The following is an 18,381-nucleotide window of genomic DNA, read 5'->3' as shown; positions in this document are numbered from 1 at the left end:
TAGCTGTCAGTAGCCAAAGAATCGACAGGCCAGCAACAGGCAGGCAGACAGACAGATACTTCACTAGCAGTGAGCACTTTCACTTCTGACAGCTAATAGCATGATAGTGCCAAAAAATCAATTAAAGCAGTTCTTCATTTTTTTTTCTAGTCTATAGAGAAATAGTTAAATTTGCTATGTTTGTATTTCTACTATATAGGTTTCCATATATACAGATTTTACATCATATATATGATATATATATATATATATATATATATGCATATGTTTGTATGGTTTGAAATTAAGTGAAGTAAAAGCATCGTGAATCCAATGACAGGAACCAAACCATTCAGTGACTTATTTGCTTTGGAATCAAAAGATGTTTTCCAGCAAAGTGTTCATTGTATTTCAATCTAAAAATCTTTACAATTTTAACGCTGATCATTTATATAGACACAGTAATGTGAATGACCAACCTGAACATATCCAGATAAAAATCTTTTCCCCCTCCCCATTTCTGTACCACTTATCAAAGCAACAAGGGCTCTGGATTTTCCATCTGAATTCCCTCCCCACTGCCATATCAGATCTTTTTACTAATTTTCTGCGGACATCATAAACCTGCCACAACCACCTGACTACAACCAATATAAATTTGTCATTTCGTAAGTAAATTTTCAATGGAATTACACTGATAACTTGTTATTTTTATTGTTGTTGTGACAGCTTAACTTTTGGCCAACCATGATGAAGTAGACAAGTGATCAAAGGCATTCCAACCAAGACCATCCACTCTTTTTAGGGCTCTTTTACTTGTTTCACTCATTGGACTGCAGCCATGCTGGGGCACCACCTTGAAGTGTTTAACTGAACAAATCACCTCCAGTACTTAGCTTTTAAGTCGTGTACTTGTTCTGTTGGTTTCCTTTGCCAAACTGCTAAGTTATGAGGTAGTAAACAAACCAACACCAGTTGTCAAGCAGGGTAGTGGAAACACACACATATAGATATAAATATGACCAGCTACTTTCAGTTTCCATACCGAAATCCATTCGCAAAGCTTTGGTTGATGTAAATATACATATTTACATTATATATGCAGTGGAACTGACCTTGGAACCATGTGGTTGGGAAGCAAACTTCTTACCACACAGCTCTGCCTGGTATTTAGAAATACATCATGGCATCTACCACAGTATAGTTTGTTCTAACAGAACATCCACATTTAAGTGGAGATAAATATTACCCCTCAGTATTAATACTGCACATGTCACTAATATATATTTCTTAAGAAGCTCACTGGCTAATCACAACACCAGCACCTGTTCCAGCACTCTTATTCTATATATCGCTGGCAGGGAGATGAGACACTGCTATCTCTAGCAGTCAAGCGTCCATAATTGACAAGACCAAAGAAGGTTGAAATCATGTGACCTAATGGTCTCAGCACTGGAGGTTGTGGGGCTTTACCTTCCCGCTAGCAATATAAGCAAGAGGCATTTTGCACCAAAAGCCTATATGAGAGTTCTCTCATGATATCTACCACAGCATAGTCTGTTTCCAAAAGTGATTCCAAAAGTGGCAGGAATGCTGGAACTGGTGTATTGCTGCACAAGGTGACTATTTCAAAGGAGATGATGTTAAAATTTAGGTAAATAAGTTATTTTCTTATTAAACATAACTAGTCCAGGAACTTTTTGATACCAACTTGTAAAGTGGCAAAGTATATGGTATGAGGTTTCACTGATTTTCCCAATCTGCTGTAATAATGAGTTATTTATGAGTTAAAGAGAAAGAAAAATAAACAAGAGAACTCAGTAACCATTTCGCACTTTTAATTCATTGGTATAAATATTTTAATTGTTTAACAATTCAAACAGTTGTATTTTATTTTACTTTCAATAACATCCTTCAACCACTTTTCTCGAAAGCGAGTTTTGCCAGGCCTGAAGAAGAAGAAGAAAGAAGTTTAAATAAGTGATAACTATTTTGGGATTTAAACTAAAACATAAAAAAGTACTGAACTAAATACTAACTGCAAAGCATATATCCATTGCCCTGCCATTTCTGCCACTCACTGATGATGACTATGGTTTACATACGTAAGGCCTGTTCGAAAGGAACTCAGGCACCTCGCCTCCGTGAAGCCCAAAACTCGAAAGAAACTCAGCCACTTTGCCTCCACGAGGCCCAACGCTCAAAAGGAACTCAGCCACCTCGCCAACACTCCAGACAGCAAAACCAGCCTCCCAGCAATCCTAATATAATTTCTACCAAACAAATTACAGTAAACATTTTTTAGACAGAGTGGAGAGAAACAGGGACACATGTAGAATTCAAGCTTTAATTACTGCCAAAGGGATTAACTTCTATGTTGTAGAGTGAGCCCCCGTGTTCCCACTCAGCATGTTGGTATAGAACCAATGAGTTCTCTTCCTTGAGCTCCCTTCAATGCTCATTTACCTGCTCTCCTATGCTCCATGCTGTCTCCCCTACGTATGTCATTGTCTTGTTTCTGCACCGTCCCTCTGTACATTTTATTCTATAGACTACATTCCTAACTTTACACTTTGTTTGTGGGCTGAATCTACATACAATACAGTTCCCATCAGTACAGGGGGTTCTATTAAAAGGGTAAGTTCTACTGATTAAGGATTTGATAAAGGTACCTGGCCTTTCTACAACCTTAATTCTTAGCTTAAGCTTGTCTAGGGCCCTTCTATATATATATATATATATATATATATATATCATCTTCATTATTATTATTATTTAAATTCCATTATCATGGTGGTATAAGGTGCACAGTTTAACAGGTGCTGGAACATGGACATTTAATGATGATGATGTTGAATGTATGTACATACATATGTATGGATGAAAATCTCTACTAACAGAAAAATACAAACTTAATTAAACAAAAATATCACATATAAAAAATACCTCATGATATTATCAAATATACTAGAATTTACTATTATATAATCCTAAATCCAGCCTTGAGTGTTATGTTAGCTACAAATTTTTCCTAAGACCCCTTTGTAACTTAGCACAAAATATGCTGACCACTTGTCATTACAATAATTTAAATTGAGATATGTGAGCTGAGCTGAGAGATGTGAAAGGGCGTGCCTGAAAAAAATAGATTCAGTCATCCACCTAGCTGTTTTTGATGGGTCAAAAGTGAAATACATGTGCTACTGGAGGTAAGTGGTATAAAATTGGTGGCACTCTGACCAGTCAGCTATCCTGAAGTACTACTACAGAGTTCATGGTGAAGGGAGTGCTGAATAATATGTGACTGTGTGTTGGACATTTACAATGAGAAATAGTATTTGAAAAGCAGCTCAATATCTGACCCCTTGAGTTTAGTAAAATATAATCAAGGTTTTTACAAGTAATTGTCATGGCATAGGCGTAGCCACAACAAATATTATATGTAGAGTTCTCACTTTACAATTGAATGATTAGCATAGGAAATAGCAACTGTATGAGGACAATAAGAGAAGAAGAAGAAAATAAAAGTAAGAAATGAAGAAAGATGTGAAGGTAAACTCTTACCTATGAATTAGTTGGTTGGTCTCTATAACAAAAGATACTTCAACTGGATAGTTCTAAAATGAAGAATTACAAAGCTTTAATGTTTCAGCCATCTCAGATTAGTTAAGGCACTTGTTATTATTGGTTTCAAAATCTGGCACAAGACCAGCAATTTTGGAGGAGTGGGTAAGTTAATTACATTGACCACAGTGCTCAACTAGCACTTATTTTATCAACATTGTAAGGATGAAAGGCAAAGTTGACCTTGGTAGAATTTGAACCCAGAATGTAAACACAGACGAAATGCTGCTAAGCATTTTGCCCGGCATGCTAACAATTCTTAATATTTGTTATTATTGGCATAAAGGACAAAAGTTCAAACTTATTGTGCTGCTGTACTGTAAGTTTTATTACATTGTTCTCATCTACTGAGCAAACAAGGGAGCCTGTATGTACTTGCTCCAGCTGCTAAAAATATTAGCTCTATCTCTCTTGGGTTTGTAGTCTTGCAAGATGCATAGTAGCTCATTAGTGCAGGTGGCACAAAAGAAGTACCCAGTATACATTATAATGTGGTTAGCATTAGGAAGGGCTTCCAGCTGTAAAAACCATTCCAAAGCAGACATTGGAGGACAATGCAGTCCTTAGACACACTGTGTCCTATCAACCTGTCCAACCCATGCTAGCATGGAACTTGGACTTTAAATGATAATGAGGATGATGATCTCACTCAAAGGACATATTGAATAATGTAATCCAGAGTACACACTGAATGTAAAGAGAGTGTTTCTAACTAGAACACTACAACCATAGATTGACTTGATCAGGGTTGACAGGGGGCCAAGCAACAATAACCTTACCCTACTTATAATAAGGGTACATGTTTAAATTGTATTGCACTACACTCCTACTGTCATTTTCTTGTTATAATTAATAGAAGGACATGAGTTCAAACACTATCTGTACTGTACTCATTCATTGCTTGGATTAATCTTCATAGAAGGGAACCATTAAGCTTGTTATGTTGTGTTGCAGTTACTTTAATGTCTTGGTCCAGCTACTAGAAGGACGTGAGTACAAAAGGGTTCTGTTGTTTTCCTATACTGTCTAATTCAATCTACTTATAAGAAAGACACAATTTCAAACTATTCTGTACTCTTGTTTTGCTTACACCATTGTGGTTATCAAGACTTAGATGCAAACCAACTGGATTGCTTATTCTACTCCATATTATCTTCTTTCTTTGAGCAAGGTACCTAATCTGAATGCTTGCAATAGAATGAATGCTGTTAATGGCACTCAAGGGTTAGGAAAAGGTAGCAAATTGAGCAACATAACAGGTATATGATCAAGATGATAACTTGTTCTTTGTATCAGGCTCAGGGAATTGTAACACATTGCTAATAAGATGTATGAGTAAATCTTAATAAAGGTCTGAGAATAGAATTCTTCCAGAATTTTATTCAATTTTGTTTGAGGAATAGTTCCTTCATAATGTTCAAATTTTTCTCAACTAACATCAACAATATGATGCATATAGTAAGGTACCTTTATCTTTACTTATGGCTTTTTGTCAACTGAAGTGCATATAAAAACTTCATTGTTTATTCAAAGTTTTAATAGGAAAATACCAAAGTATACAACTACAACAAAACAACAAACAGAAAATAATAAACACACCAATATTGGATGTGAAACAGTTTTTTTAACCAAACATAATTTTTTGAAAATGAACATAATTTAAACACATACTTTTGGCTTAATCTTTGAAACACGGAAGGTGAAATAAATGCAAACAGTTCCACGAGGAATTGGCTTACACTGAGTTGGAATACTCCAGCGAACACGAAACTTGTGGTAGTTATCAAATTCAAATTCTTCTGTTGCAATATAGTCGATGCAGTATAACCAACTTGGATGAAATTCCCATGTCTGAAGAAATGAGTAAAGACAGAATAACAAAAAAAATTAAGATAACTAGAAACATATAAGTTGTGAGTTGACAAAACTGATGAAACACCAATCTGTTTTACTATATAAGGTTAATGTAATTTTTTTGTTTCTGTTTGGGGCTCAAATCCTATTGAGGGTTATTTTGAATATTTTATAACACTAGTAATATAGTAATGTTGACTAAGTTACTAAATATATACTTTACTAAAAATTATTGACTAATCTTTCAGTTGAATGGGGGTTTTTTAATAAATAAATTGACATAAAATCATACATGCATACGTTCATACATATATAACAGAATAGTATGGTTTTCGTGACGCATTGTCTGATATATAAATATTTTTGAAATATCTTTTTATTTTTAAGCCAATACAATGCAAGTTATAAAAAAAAATTAACACAAATTGATGGTTAGTATTATTACCTGGTATTTCAATATTTCAGGGTTAGGACCAGAGCTAATCAATGACCCATATTATTAGTATTTCTATAACTTGCATTACTTTGGCTATGAAAAAGATATTTAAAACATATGTATATTATTCAGACTGCACATTAGAATCATAACCTTATACATTGTGAACATAAGCAGTTATTTACACTGTAAAGTGACATGGCACAGTGACCTCCCTTGTGATGTGACCCCCACCACTACCACCACCATATATTTCAAATGACCATTATGTAGTTATCCTAGTTCTCTCCCTTAGAAAAAATTTCAATGGAGAGACAACTTTCTGATTGCCGGGAATCATTAACCTTCAAAAATAACTGGAAAACGAATCCTTTAGGTAATCATAAGTTGCATGAGATTATATACTATAAGCGACACTGTACACAGTTGGTAGCCAACGAAACGAATTTGCAGATTGCTCAGTCCATCTGGCTGTTTATGAATTTTACAGAGTAGGTTAATGTAAGGAATGGTTATACTGTAAAATCCAGGAGTATATTAATTTGTAGGAATGAGCTAGCTAGAAATAGTACCATACTTAGATGCAGAATCACTGTGTAGTTGTTAAATGATTCACTAAGTTTGCAGTTCAGAATTCAAATCCTACCACGGATGTAAGGGAATAGTTAGAAAAGCATAATGACTTTTATAGTTAAGTCTGAGCAAACTTGCAATTGCATCTATATAATTAAAAAATGGCTTATAGATGATATATAAGTACTCCTATATATTCATGTTGCACAAATCAGTATTTAAGGAATGTAAGATTTAAAAAGAACTAAATTTGACCCAGTCACATCTGTGTGTGTGTATGCTTATGTGTATGTCTAAGTGCATGTGTGTGTGTGTATCATCATCATCATCATCATCGTTTAACGTCCGCTTTCCATGCTAGCATGGGTTGGACGATTTGACTGAGGACCGGTGAAACCGGATGGCAACACCAGGCTCCAGTCTGATTTGGCAGAGTTTCTACAGCTGGATGCCCTTCCTAACGCCAACCACTCATATATATATATATATACATAAACCATATTCGATGACTGGCACCTGCGCCAGTGGAGCATTAACAGCACTGTCCGAGCGTGTTCATTGTCAGAGCAGCTGTCTGGCTTCCGTGCTAGTGGTCTGTAAATAGCACCATTTGAGCGTAATCGTTACCAGCGTCGCCTTCTAGAACTTGTGCTGGTGGCATGTTAGAAAATCATTCGAGTGAGGTCATTGTCAGTGCCGCTGGACTGGCTCCCGTGCAGGTGGCACATAAAAAACACCTTTTTGAGCGAGGCTGTTGCCAGTACCGTGTGACTGGCCCTTGTGCCAGTGGCACGTAAAAGCACCCACTACACTCTTCGAATGGTTGGCGTTAGGAAAGGCATCCAACTGTAGAAATTCTGCCAGATCAGAGTGAAGCCTGGTGCAGCCTTCTGGCTTGCCAGTCCTCAGTCAAATCGTCCAACCCATGCTAGCATGGAAAGCGGACATTAAACAATGATGATGATGATGATGATATATATGACAAATGAAAGATGGAAGATAGAATATACAAGAATTTATTATTAATCACAACAATTGTTTCGACACATCTAGCATCGAATCCTCATGGGTGGGACACTCAACAGCTGGTTCAGGAGCATCCAGCGGTGCAGATGTATTTTGTTGGGTGATAAATAAATACAACTCATTGAAATAACAGTTCCACAATGTAACTTCCCGTTTTGTAGAAAGAAAAGCAGCCAGACAGTGGAAATATCTTCATTTATATAGAAGATCAAAAATAAAATCACAGATGACAAAATGGAAACGAACACGGAATCAGCAAGTTACATTGCAGAACTGTTATTTTAACGAGTTGTATTTAATTTTCACCTGACAAGATACATCTGCACCGCTGGATGCTCCAACCCATGAGGAATCGATGCTAAATGTGTTGAAACAATTGTCGTGATTAATAATAAATTCTTTTATATTCCATCTTCTGTCTTTCATTTACCATATACATAATGATCACTGTGAAAGTGACCGTGCTTTACCAATAAGCTACCAGGTGTAAACCATTCATTTTATTATCCATCATACATATATATATGATATTAAGTGTTTGTGTGTGTGTGTGTGTGTGTCTTTCTTTTATTCAGCATCCTGAAAACAAATATCTTCAAAGCCATATATATATTATTACTAGCTGGCTCCATGCCATCAAAAACGTTGGCTAATTGTAGTATTTTATATATAAATATGGATGGTAAATCAAATTAATTCACTTGTCAAGGTTATCTAGTTGTCTTTTGAGATGTGACATTGATCATTTGTAACTGAAAAAATGCTGGTTCACACATACAGACATTCACATTTTTCAGTGTTCAATGTTCACCATCCCACTTTCATTGCACACACTCTCTCTCTCTCTCTCTCTTTCACACACACACACACACACACATTCACATACCTCCCTTTTACATACTTACACATATACTCACACAGAGTTGAAACACTCCCTCTACCAGTTTGCCATCACCCCTTCCTTTCTCATTCATGCGTTGTGACAGAGAAAAATACAAGAGTATTATTATAGTAGATTATTTCTCATCTCATAAGGAAGATTTGTATAAAATTTATTTTGAGAAGTAACAGTGAAATCTCTTTCAAACCACATCCTACCATTTGTCAAGAAAGGATCAGAAGAATGTCAGAAATTTGAAAAGGAATAGTATTAGCAAAAACGTTGAAAGACAGAAAGCTGGTGAAGAATATGTTGTGAGTTAATGAAAGATTCTAAAATACGTTTGCTGATGTCAAAATCTCTGTAGTTTTTTCCCTTGCAGTCTCTTTTTAATTTTTCTTTTTTTTCTGTCTCTCTTTGACACTGTCTGGAATAGTAGAATAAAGAGAGACAGAGAATGAGAGACATGTATGAAGAAAAAGACATAGATAAAGAGAGAGAGACAGGCAGGACTGACAGAGATACTAGTGGTTGTTTGAAACTGAATAACAGATGTACTCATTCAGTTAAACAGGTCTTTGCAAAATGCATAACTGATTTGAACCATGTTGGATATATTAGACAATGCAACATAGTCGTGGATACAAGAAAATATTGTGTTGGTAATGACTGGAAGGCCTTTTGTTTGCAGGTTTGCTCAATCAGGAGTGACTTGGGGGTTACACAATGGAAGCAAAGAATCCAAAAGAGCAACAACAATGATGTGTATGCTTATGTTCTGAAAGAATTAAAATCGACTATCACATTACTAGAAGTTCCCTTTTAATAATGTAACTGTGGGCTGCTCTCATTGTACTTACAACACCACCACCAAGCCAGATAAATTAAATATGTTCGTTATATCAAAAACAGATGCCTGCATGAGAAAATTAGACAACAAATTTAATGAACTATGCAATACCAGTGTTTTTTCTAGCAAATAGAAAGACAGACAAACTATAACTGGCATAAAGAATGTATTTATATGAAAAGTTGTATACGCAATTTACATGATATAATTAAAGCATAGATTTACAGATGTTTCAACTGGTTGATGAATGTTTGATGTAAACAATGCATATTATGCAAGCTGGTGCAATACTGAAATAATATTGTAGGCATACATAACAGTATCAACTTGTGTGGATTTTCATAGCCACATGCAGAAGATACATAGCATTCTATTCACTATATCAAGGACCCACCAACAATATTGTCTTGGTATGGCACCTGCTTTCATAACATACATTCCCTATACCTGTTATTGTTTCTCATTAATAATGTTACTTCAGGCTGCTCTAATAGTGGCTGGTGTTAAGAAGGGCATCCAGCCATAAAAACCGTGCCAAAACTCACTCAGGTGCAGGCTCTCCTGCCTGGCCAGCTCCTGTAAAACTGTTCAACCCATGCCAGCATGGAAGGAGGATGTTAAATGATGATGATGATGATGATGATGATATATATATAAGTGTGTGTGTGTGTGTGTGTGTGTGTGTGTGTCTGTATGTATAAGTATATATATATATTTAATTTTCTTAAAACAAGAATGTTGTTGACAGTGACTTTGAAATTTCACCCAGCTAACCCTTCACTGGGCTCCAGTTTCACTATGGCTCAGCTGGTTGAAACTTTGAAGTCATTGTCAGCAACATTCTTATTTAAGGATAAAGTATAGAGTAAACCACCAGATTAATGTAAAATTGTTTTTATAATAACTGAATATAAAAATAAACATTAATATATGTTTACACACATACACACACACACACACAGAAAATAAAGTATCAAAGAAATGGTTCATGAATTCAAATCTACTGCAGATGTTTTACTATGCTTCTGACCAGAATACTTTATTCTACATTAACCCAGATTTTGAAAATAACTGAAAATGTTACTGACAATAGACCAGGGAGATATTTATTTGTCACTCACTTAACACCATCTAACAAGAGAAAGGTGGACTAAACAGTTTCAGAGTTGTCTTGGACACAGACACAACACAGTGCCATTGGCAAGATATGAACCAACAAATTATTAGCAGTAGGTTTTTAAAGACCCTTCACACTTAGAAAGTGATTAAATTACATTTTATGAGAAGATTTGAGTCATGCACATTCTGTCCAATGGAGCAACTCACAACTGACACCAATAATGGCAGTTCTTCATTATAAAAAAGCAAATAAAAAGCTTTACCCTGATGTATTGGTCAATCTTTCTCAATGCCATATCAGTTGAATACTGGTCAATATTGAACCAGATAATATTTTTTGGTGGACCATATTCATTGAAAACATAATCTCGACCACTTTCAGCCATTAGATTTTCCTTGGCAGTTTCTATAGTGTATCCAACCAACTCATCAATTAATGTTTCGCAATTCTGACATTGTCCTGTTGAGCTTAAATCTGGGTCAATGTAGGTATTACAACTGGGACATTGTGTTTCTTGAACATGCTTAAGAGCCCTTGCAAGGATTTCTTCAACACACCCATAAGTTAGCTTCTCAAGACTTATTTCTTGAGATTCAGACAACTCCGGTGACTCATCTGTAGACGCTGAAATATTGAGAGAAAAAAAATTCTTTTGCTTTAATATTTTAATCATATAATATTTAAAAATTAGCAATCAAGTGGTTTCAAATTTCCTTAAACAATTTCTCAAGTTCATTCAATGTTTTATTTCTTTATTTATATGGAATTATAGTGATGTGTTGAGTACCTTAAGCCATTAATTCAAAGGAATAACACTAAAGACTGACATCCAAATTATTAGGTTGTCAAGAAAGTTCTTGCGGAATTTTAAATTTTGGTTTTAAATGATGTGATTTCAAATTAATTTCCATTAAATTACTTTGACTTTAGAAATAATACATTTCTAAATCTCTCAGAGAGATGTATGCAGTAGTGATACATTGAAGTAGTTGTATGCTGTCAACTTAATGTGACAGTCCCCTGAAGGGAATAATACTACTGTTGTTTAGACCTAGGAAGCTGCACCGCTACAAAGTATATCTATAAATTTTAGCTAACACTTTATGTAAGTAGACAGATGTAAATACTCCTTGTTTTCATGTATAATAACACCTTTATGAACAGTTAAAGAGTATGAGTTTTTCAGACCCAGGAAGACATGGGATGAGGTGGTGAAGCATGATCTTTGGATGCTGAGTGTCATGGAAGCGATGACAAGTGATTGAGACCTTTGGTGTTTTGCTGTGCTTGAGAAGATGTGTCAAGCCAAGTGAAATCATAGTCATGGCTAGTGCTGGTGACACATAAAAGGCACCCGTGCTGGTGACACTTAACAGATACCCATGCAAGTGACACTTGAAATCACCCGTCCTGGTGGCACTTAAAATGTATCCATTACACTCTTGCAGTGATTGCCATTAGGAAGGGCATCTAGCTGTAGAAACCAAGTCAAATCAGAATGGAACCTGGTGCAGCTCTCCGGATTACCAGTCCCAGTCAAAACATCTAACCCATGCCAACATGGAAAAAGGATGCTAAATGATGATGATGGTGATGAGTAAAGTCAAGACTTAACAATTGCCCTGATAAAACTATAACAACTAGAGATTTTCCTCCAACATTTTTCTTCTCAAATTTTACCATAGGACATAGGTGAGGAATGACTAAGAAGTTGGCTTCTTTCAGTTGATCTGTTGCATTGCAAACTTGGTGCTCCATTATCCTACAGTGATGAGTTTCAGTCCCAACTCACACCATTAGGAATTGAGCCACAAGAGAAATTCTAATATTCTGACCGTGCTTTGTAATTCATAATTAGAAAGAGAGCTCAAGAGAGGACATGAATATGAATGTATACTATATTTATTACTGGCATCAGAAAATCTTCGCTTTTGCTGTAGTAATGCAGAGCCATTCTTGACAGACAGATGAACGAAACCAAGTAGAAGGATGGCGGCAATTGAATTAATGAAGGAGTCTATGGTGATGCTCCTGGTGATTATGATGACAACATCACAAAGGTGATTTTGTTGTTGTTTAGTTCCAGAGTAGCTCTGATAAAGCAGACAACTCACTCCAGCCATGACTGTTCCAGCTTATCTTCAAATGATATAACCAGGATTACTTTATCCAAGATGTCCTTCTATTTCCTAAGATGATAAAGTGAGGGTTCGAGACGAATTTGACTGCTATTTTTAGCAGGACGACAGACCACATAGCAGTGGTGATAATAATAGTGGTGGGGATTGTGATGATGATGATGAGAATCTTTTTCAGTGTGGTTTGAGCGGAGGCCAGGAGAATCATCAGCTCTTACCTTCTAGTAGTAAACTAATAAAGAGGAGGGGTATGCTCAGGAGCTATCGTTCGTACAGCAACTTGTTGCACAATTTAACCAAGACAAAAAAAACCCAAACAACTTGCTTTATTAGCTATATCGCATGTAAACTGAATGCAATGAAATATAAATATTACAAGTTCTGTCTGCTATAGCTTATCTGTATTGATTAATCAACTGATTTTTAAAGCACAATAACTGAATAAAAGCTAAAAAAAGGAATCTACTGAAAAGTGCAAAAAACATCTCTTTTACCTTCCATCTTTGTTTTTGTTTCTATGGTAACAGTATTTGTTAACCACTAATAGAAACCCGTTATATTAAGGCAGTCGGCTTTCTTAACTGTAAGCTGATTGGTTGAATATAATTTGTAAGCATGCGTCATATAAATAACAATAATGGCGGGTGAAATTGAAGGTTGTGTTGAAGAAACATCATGCGGAATGAATCTACGACAGCTTCGTGAACGTGTCCGCCAATATATAGACAATGTAAGCACGATTTATTCACTCATTCCCCAGTCACCTGTGTTTCCCGCTACTGCTTGACAATGCCCTTAATCGAATCCCCCAATTAATGTTAGTGTCCGGAGGAATTTCATCCGGAACACTCGTTTCATTCATGTTATATTTGTTCCTTTATCAGAAGTCGTATTTGATGTGTTTTCATTTTTTTTCTCCGGGAGATTACGATAAAATAGTAAAATGTGGTTTGTTTTCGAATGTATCCTTTTCCTAAACTCATCGGCACTTGTTACTTTCTCTGATACAGTGACGGAATTTTGACAACTTCTGTCTGTCTTCTACAAGCTAGGAAGCAGAATTAATGAAAACACAACATATGCTAATTATTGAGATCGGTCCTGTTAGAATTCTATTAATTAGAACCAAATGAAAGCTCTGCGGCAATTAACTGAATTCCTTTATTAGATATGTAAAAATTACTAATTCCTACCTTTCTTGACGTGACATTGCTACCATCATAGGCGCAAGACCTCATATTTTGGGGATCTGCACAGTCGATTATATTGATTTCAGAACAGCTGTGCTACTTATTTGGTGAATTTTTAACTATTACACATGTCTCACTTTGAAAGTGTGGTTTACCTAGCGAATGAGTAATTTCCAATGATTTTGGCGGTTAGAGTAATTCTAACACAACAAAATCTACAGGAAAAAACATACATTTCACCCATCAGTTGGATGAAAAGGAAAATCAACCCCGATCAGATTCAAAATTTAAACGTAAAGGGGCGCAACTAAATACTATTTCTGTTAATGGCAGAATCGTTAGCACGCCGGGCAAAATGCTCAGCGGCATTTCGTCTGTCAGAGTTCAGTTTCCGCCGAGGTGAACTTTGATTTTCATCCTTTGCGTTCGATAAAATTAGTACTAGTTGAGTACAGGGTCGATGTGATCGAGTAGCCACCCCCTCCGCCTCCCACTAAAATTTCAAGCCTTTTGCCTATAATAGGAAAGAATAATGTTATTAATGCCGAGAGTATCATAATTCTAATTAATTTCAGTGATTTGTTTTTTAGGTAGGGGTATCAAACACCACTGCTAAATAATTATTTGTATTATTGAAATACATTGCAAAATCAGTAGCGCCGGTAGCAAAATACCTTTGTAGTATATAGTTACGTCCCTTAGTTCTGATTTCAAATTTCACCAATATTTCTTAGATAACTGAAAGATGTACCTTTTATGTACTGGTGACTATTTTATCAACTATACATTCCTTCCAAATCTACCGACTTTATTAACACTGGTCGATAAAATAAAATACCAGTCAAGTACTGAAGTAAAGGTTATCAACTACCTCTTCTCAAAGTTGCTGGTCTTGCACCCTAGTCAGAAACATACTTAGCGGTATTTCGCCCGTCGCTATGTTCTGAGTTCGAATTCCGCCGACGTCGACTTTGCCTTTCATCCTTTCGTGGTCGATAAAAGACTGGGGTTGATGTAATCAACTAGCCCCCTGCCCCAAGATTTCAGGCCTTGTGCCTAGAGTAGAAAGGATTATCATTATTATTAATAGCTATAATGACTTTATCATGATTGTGGAAATACAAAAAATTGTTATTACTCTGATGTTATTTTGTTTTGTTTTTTTTTTCAGCACCAATATGAGTCTGCAGTTTTTTGGGCAGATAAAGCAGTTTCTTTGTCAAATGGTAAGTTTAGCATCAAGCTTATCGCTTTTGCATTTTACTAGAAATTCATTCACACTTAATTAAATCTATAAGAATCTAGTTGTTTGCCGACTGAATGTGTAGAACTCTGATGGGTTGCTGGCCAAGTCTGTAGAAGTCTGGTAGCTTGCTGACTAAGCCAAGAGATGATTTCTTTTATTCTTTCACTTGTTTCAGTCATCTGACTGCAGCCATGCTGGAGCACCGCCTGTAGTCGAACAAATTTACCCCAGGACTTATTCTTTATAAGCCTAGTACTTATTCTATCGGGCTCTTTTTGCCGAACCACTAATTGATGGGGATGTAAACACACCAATATCAGTTGTCAAGTGATGGTGGAGAGACAAACACAGACACAAATAACAAATATATATATATATGATGGGCTTCTTTCAGTTTCCATCTACCAAATCCACTCACACGGCTTCGGTTGGCCTGAGGCTATAGTAGAAGACACTCGCCCAAGGTGCCACAGTGGGACTGAACCTGGAACCATGTGGTTGGAAAGCAAGTTTCTTACCACGCAGCCACTCCTGCACCTAAATGATGTTCATATTTTCATCAGAAATGTTTTGCATCCATAGCAAACCCTAATCAGTCAATGGCTCTAATCCATGGTGATGTTTAAAAATAAGTTGGCTGCTATTTCAAATGACTATGTAAAGGCTTGTACATTGACTCTTCTGTAAGTTTTTTTGTATGTTGGTAATTTAATTTTTTGTTTATTTTTCTTTATATATTTTTATTTTGTATTCTTTGCTCAGGTGTTGTTGAAGACATTTACTGGTATGCACAAGCCCTCTACCTCACAGGACAGTATCATCGAGCATCTCATCTTCTTCGCAGTAAAAAACTCGACAAGGTAAGTCCAGTGGGTTTCTTATGCTTTCCACATTGTTTGATTATTAAGTTGCTGGTGCCATGTAAAAAAACATCCATGTTAGTGTCATGTTAAAAAGCACCCAGTATGCTCTGTGAAGTGGTTGGCATAAGGAAGCAGACAATTTGAGCCTAGTGCAGCTCTCCATCTTGCCAGCTTCTGTCAAACTGCCGAACCCATGCCAGCATGGAACATGCACATTAAATCATGATGATGAGGGAAAGTATCACACAGTCACTAGAATTAAATGCTAACTAATGAAAGTCTCTCAGCTACAAAATGGTCAGAGGTGACTGGGAGTACTTTATCACTCTAAAGTATAGCTAGCTCGTTATATTTCATTGATCTATTGGTGTGAGAAATTTATGAATAGTTCAAATTTCACTGTGCCATATACTCTGGTTTGTGGCCTGTGTAATCCTATGGGAGCTCTTTACATAACCCAAATATCATACACATCTGTTATAAACACACGTACATCTTTGTGCACATAATATTCTAGAACCACACTTGTAGGAGTGGAGTACATGACAAAGATAATGCTAATGATAGGGAGTAGGGGTGGTAGTTGCTGTAGGAATGGTGGTGGTATTCATAGGAGTGGTCTTAGTGGTAGCGGTGGTAATAGTTGCAGTAAGAGTTATTACCAAGTCTGTTTGCAACGGCTCAACTTCCTTTCACCATGGAGTAATGCAGCCATAGTTATCTCACCTTCGATGTGAGTTTACTGTTGTAGAAATTTAGATTTGCAAGCAACTTGATGACCCCATGGGTACTAGTGCTATGTAAAAAGTACCTGCATTAGCACCACATAAAGAGTACCTGCACTGGCACCGCATAAAAAGCACCTGTGTTGGTACCACATAAAGAGAGCACTTGTGTCAGCTCCACATAAAAAGCACCTGTACCAGCAGCCTGTAGAAAACACTCATGCTGCTGTTAAGGTGGCGAGCTGGCAGAAACGTTAGCACTCCGGGTGAAATGCTTAGCGGTATTTCGTCTGCCATTACGTTCTGAGTTCAAATTCAGCCAAGGTCGACTTTGCCTTTCATCCTTTCGGGGTCAATAAATTAAGTACCAGTTACGCACTGGGGTCGCTGTAATTGACTTAATCCCTTTGTCTGTCCTTGTTTGTCCCCTCTATGTTTAGCCCCTTGTGAGCATAAAAGAAATAAGAAAACACATGCTGGTGCCACGGATTAAAGCACCTGTACCAACACCATGTGTAAAGGCACCCGTGCCAGTGTCACATTAAATGATGCTGACAATGAAAGAGTGCCATCTATTGACAGTGAATGGTATGTATGGCAGAGAAAAGCATAAGATGTAATAGTATTATGTCTGAGGAAGACATAAAGTATCGTGGTGGAAGATCTGGGACTGTTGGAGCTTACTGATAAGGTTAGTAGAAGTTACTCTTGACAGGGGAATACCCACCAAGAAGTAGAGAGGTTAGGTATTAATGTGTTGGGCTTTGTAGTTGAGCAGACGCATGATTGAGAAGCATGGCAATATACTGTTCTGCAGATTACTCAACCTGATGTTAATATAGAAAATCTAGGCATAAAAACAACAATGATGATGGGAGTTTGAAAGAAGTTTTCAACCAATTCATCTTCTTTGTGTTTTAGATTTTGTGCTTGTGCCATGAAAGATGCACCGAGTACACTGAATAAAGTGTTTAGGAAATGAGCCGAGAAAGTGGAGGGCTGTGAAGTCCCATTAGTCTTGTCGCACCGTGGACTACTCAACCTCTCTTGTGTTAGTATCACAAGAAAAAGCACATTGCTATTATATTAAATAAGTTGAACATCTGCATTGAAGAGTTGAGCCACTGAGAAAAAGCATCTATATTGTCATAAAGCTTGCTAGAAATAGCAGCCAAGTCTCTCAAATCACACCTACTGTTTTCCAAAAGGGAGACATTGGATAATGTAGTCTTAGATAAACTATGGTTTAAGAAAAGAAGATAAGTTACTTAAATCCAGAATGTCTTTAATGATAGATCTGTATTATTTACCTGTTGTTTACCTGTGGCTAAACAACAACATAGGATCTCCTTGTGGTGATGGTAATTGTGTAATGTAAAATTTGATAGCAGTGACATTGATTAGGATGGATTTTTACTAGCTTTAGTCATTAGACTGCGGCCATGCTAGGGCACTGCCTTGAAGAATTTCAGTTGAACGAATCGATCCCAGTACTTATTATGTTCTGTAAAGCCTGATACTTATTCTGTTGGTTTCTTCTGCTGAACTGCTAAGTTACAAGGATATAAACACACCAACACCATTTGTCAGTTGGTGGTGAGAGATAAACACATACACAAAGACACACACATGTAGATATATATACATGTAAACAACAGGCTTCTTTCAGTTTCCATCTACCAAATCCACTCACCACACAGCCACACCTGCTGTTAATATATTAAACTTTCAAAACTGACTTTTTAAACTTTTTTGCTGTATTGCTTTTCTATTTCTTCCAGACACATGCAGAGTGTCGATACCTGGCTGCCAGATGTCATGTAAGTATTATTGTCTTTTATTTATTTTTTTTTTTTTTTGTTAAAATAAACAACCCA

General features: G+C 36.5%; 2 protein-coding genes across 2 annotated transcripts in view; one reads left to right on the top strand and one right to left on the bottom strand.

Moving 5' to 3' along the window:
• Positions 1–1,796: 1,796 nt before the first annotated feature.
• LOC106868842 (A-kinase anchor protein 14) lies at positions 1,797–13,079 on the bottom strand. Its single transcript, XM_014914275.2, has 5 exons — positions 12,975–13,079; positions 10,605–10,966; positions 5,275–5,454; positions 3,544–3,596; positions 1,797–1,928 (listed from the first exon to the last, which is right to left on the bottom strand). The coding sequence occupies exons 1-5, from the start codon at positions 12,979–12,981 to the stop codon at positions 1,847–1,849; spliced, it is 684 nt and encodes a 227-aa protein (XP_014769761.1). The 5' UTR covers positions 12,982–13,079; the 3' UTR covers positions 1,797–1,846.
• An 11-nt stretch (positions 13,080–13,090) lies between these two features.
• LOC106868841 (cell division cycle protein 16 homolog) overlaps positions 13,091–18,381 on the top strand; it is a 35,647-nt gene continuing 30,356 nt past the window's right edge. Inside the window, exons 1-4 of the mRNA XM_014914274.2 lie at positions 13,091–13,210; positions 14,842–14,896; positions 15,679–15,776; positions 18,286–18,324. Coding sequence (XP_014769760.1) covers positions 13,118–13,210; positions 14,842–14,896; positions 15,679–15,776; positions 18,286–18,324 — 285 coding nt within the window. The 5' untranslated portion in view covers positions 13,091–13,117. The remainder of the gene's footprint in view (positions 13,211–14,841; positions 14,897–15,678; positions 15,777–18,285; positions 18,325–18,381) is intronic.

The sequence above is a fragment of the Octopus bimaculoides genome, chromosome 7 (genome assembly GCF_001194135.2).
Source record: "Octopus bimaculoides isolate UCB-OBI-ISO-001 chromosome 7, ASM119413v2, whole genome shotgun sequence".
In the NCBI taxonomy this organism is placed as follows: Eukaryota; Metazoa; Mollusca; class Cephalopoda; order Octopoda; family Octopodidae; genus Octopus; species Octopus bimaculoides.
Note: the sequence above shows the minus strand (reverse complement) of the source record. Positions and strands in the feature narration are given on the sequence as shown.

Coding starts and splice junctions, on each gene's coding strand:
- LOC106868842 (XM_014914275.2), bottom strand. Junction 3,597..5,274: donor TTTCAAAGATTAAGCCAAAA/GTATGTGTTTAA, acceptor TCTTCATTTTAG/AACTATCCAGTTGAAGTATC. Junction 1,929..3,543: donor ACCAACCAACTAATTCATAG/GTAAGAGTTTAC, acceptor CTTCTTCTTCAG/GCCTGGCAAAACTCGCTTTC.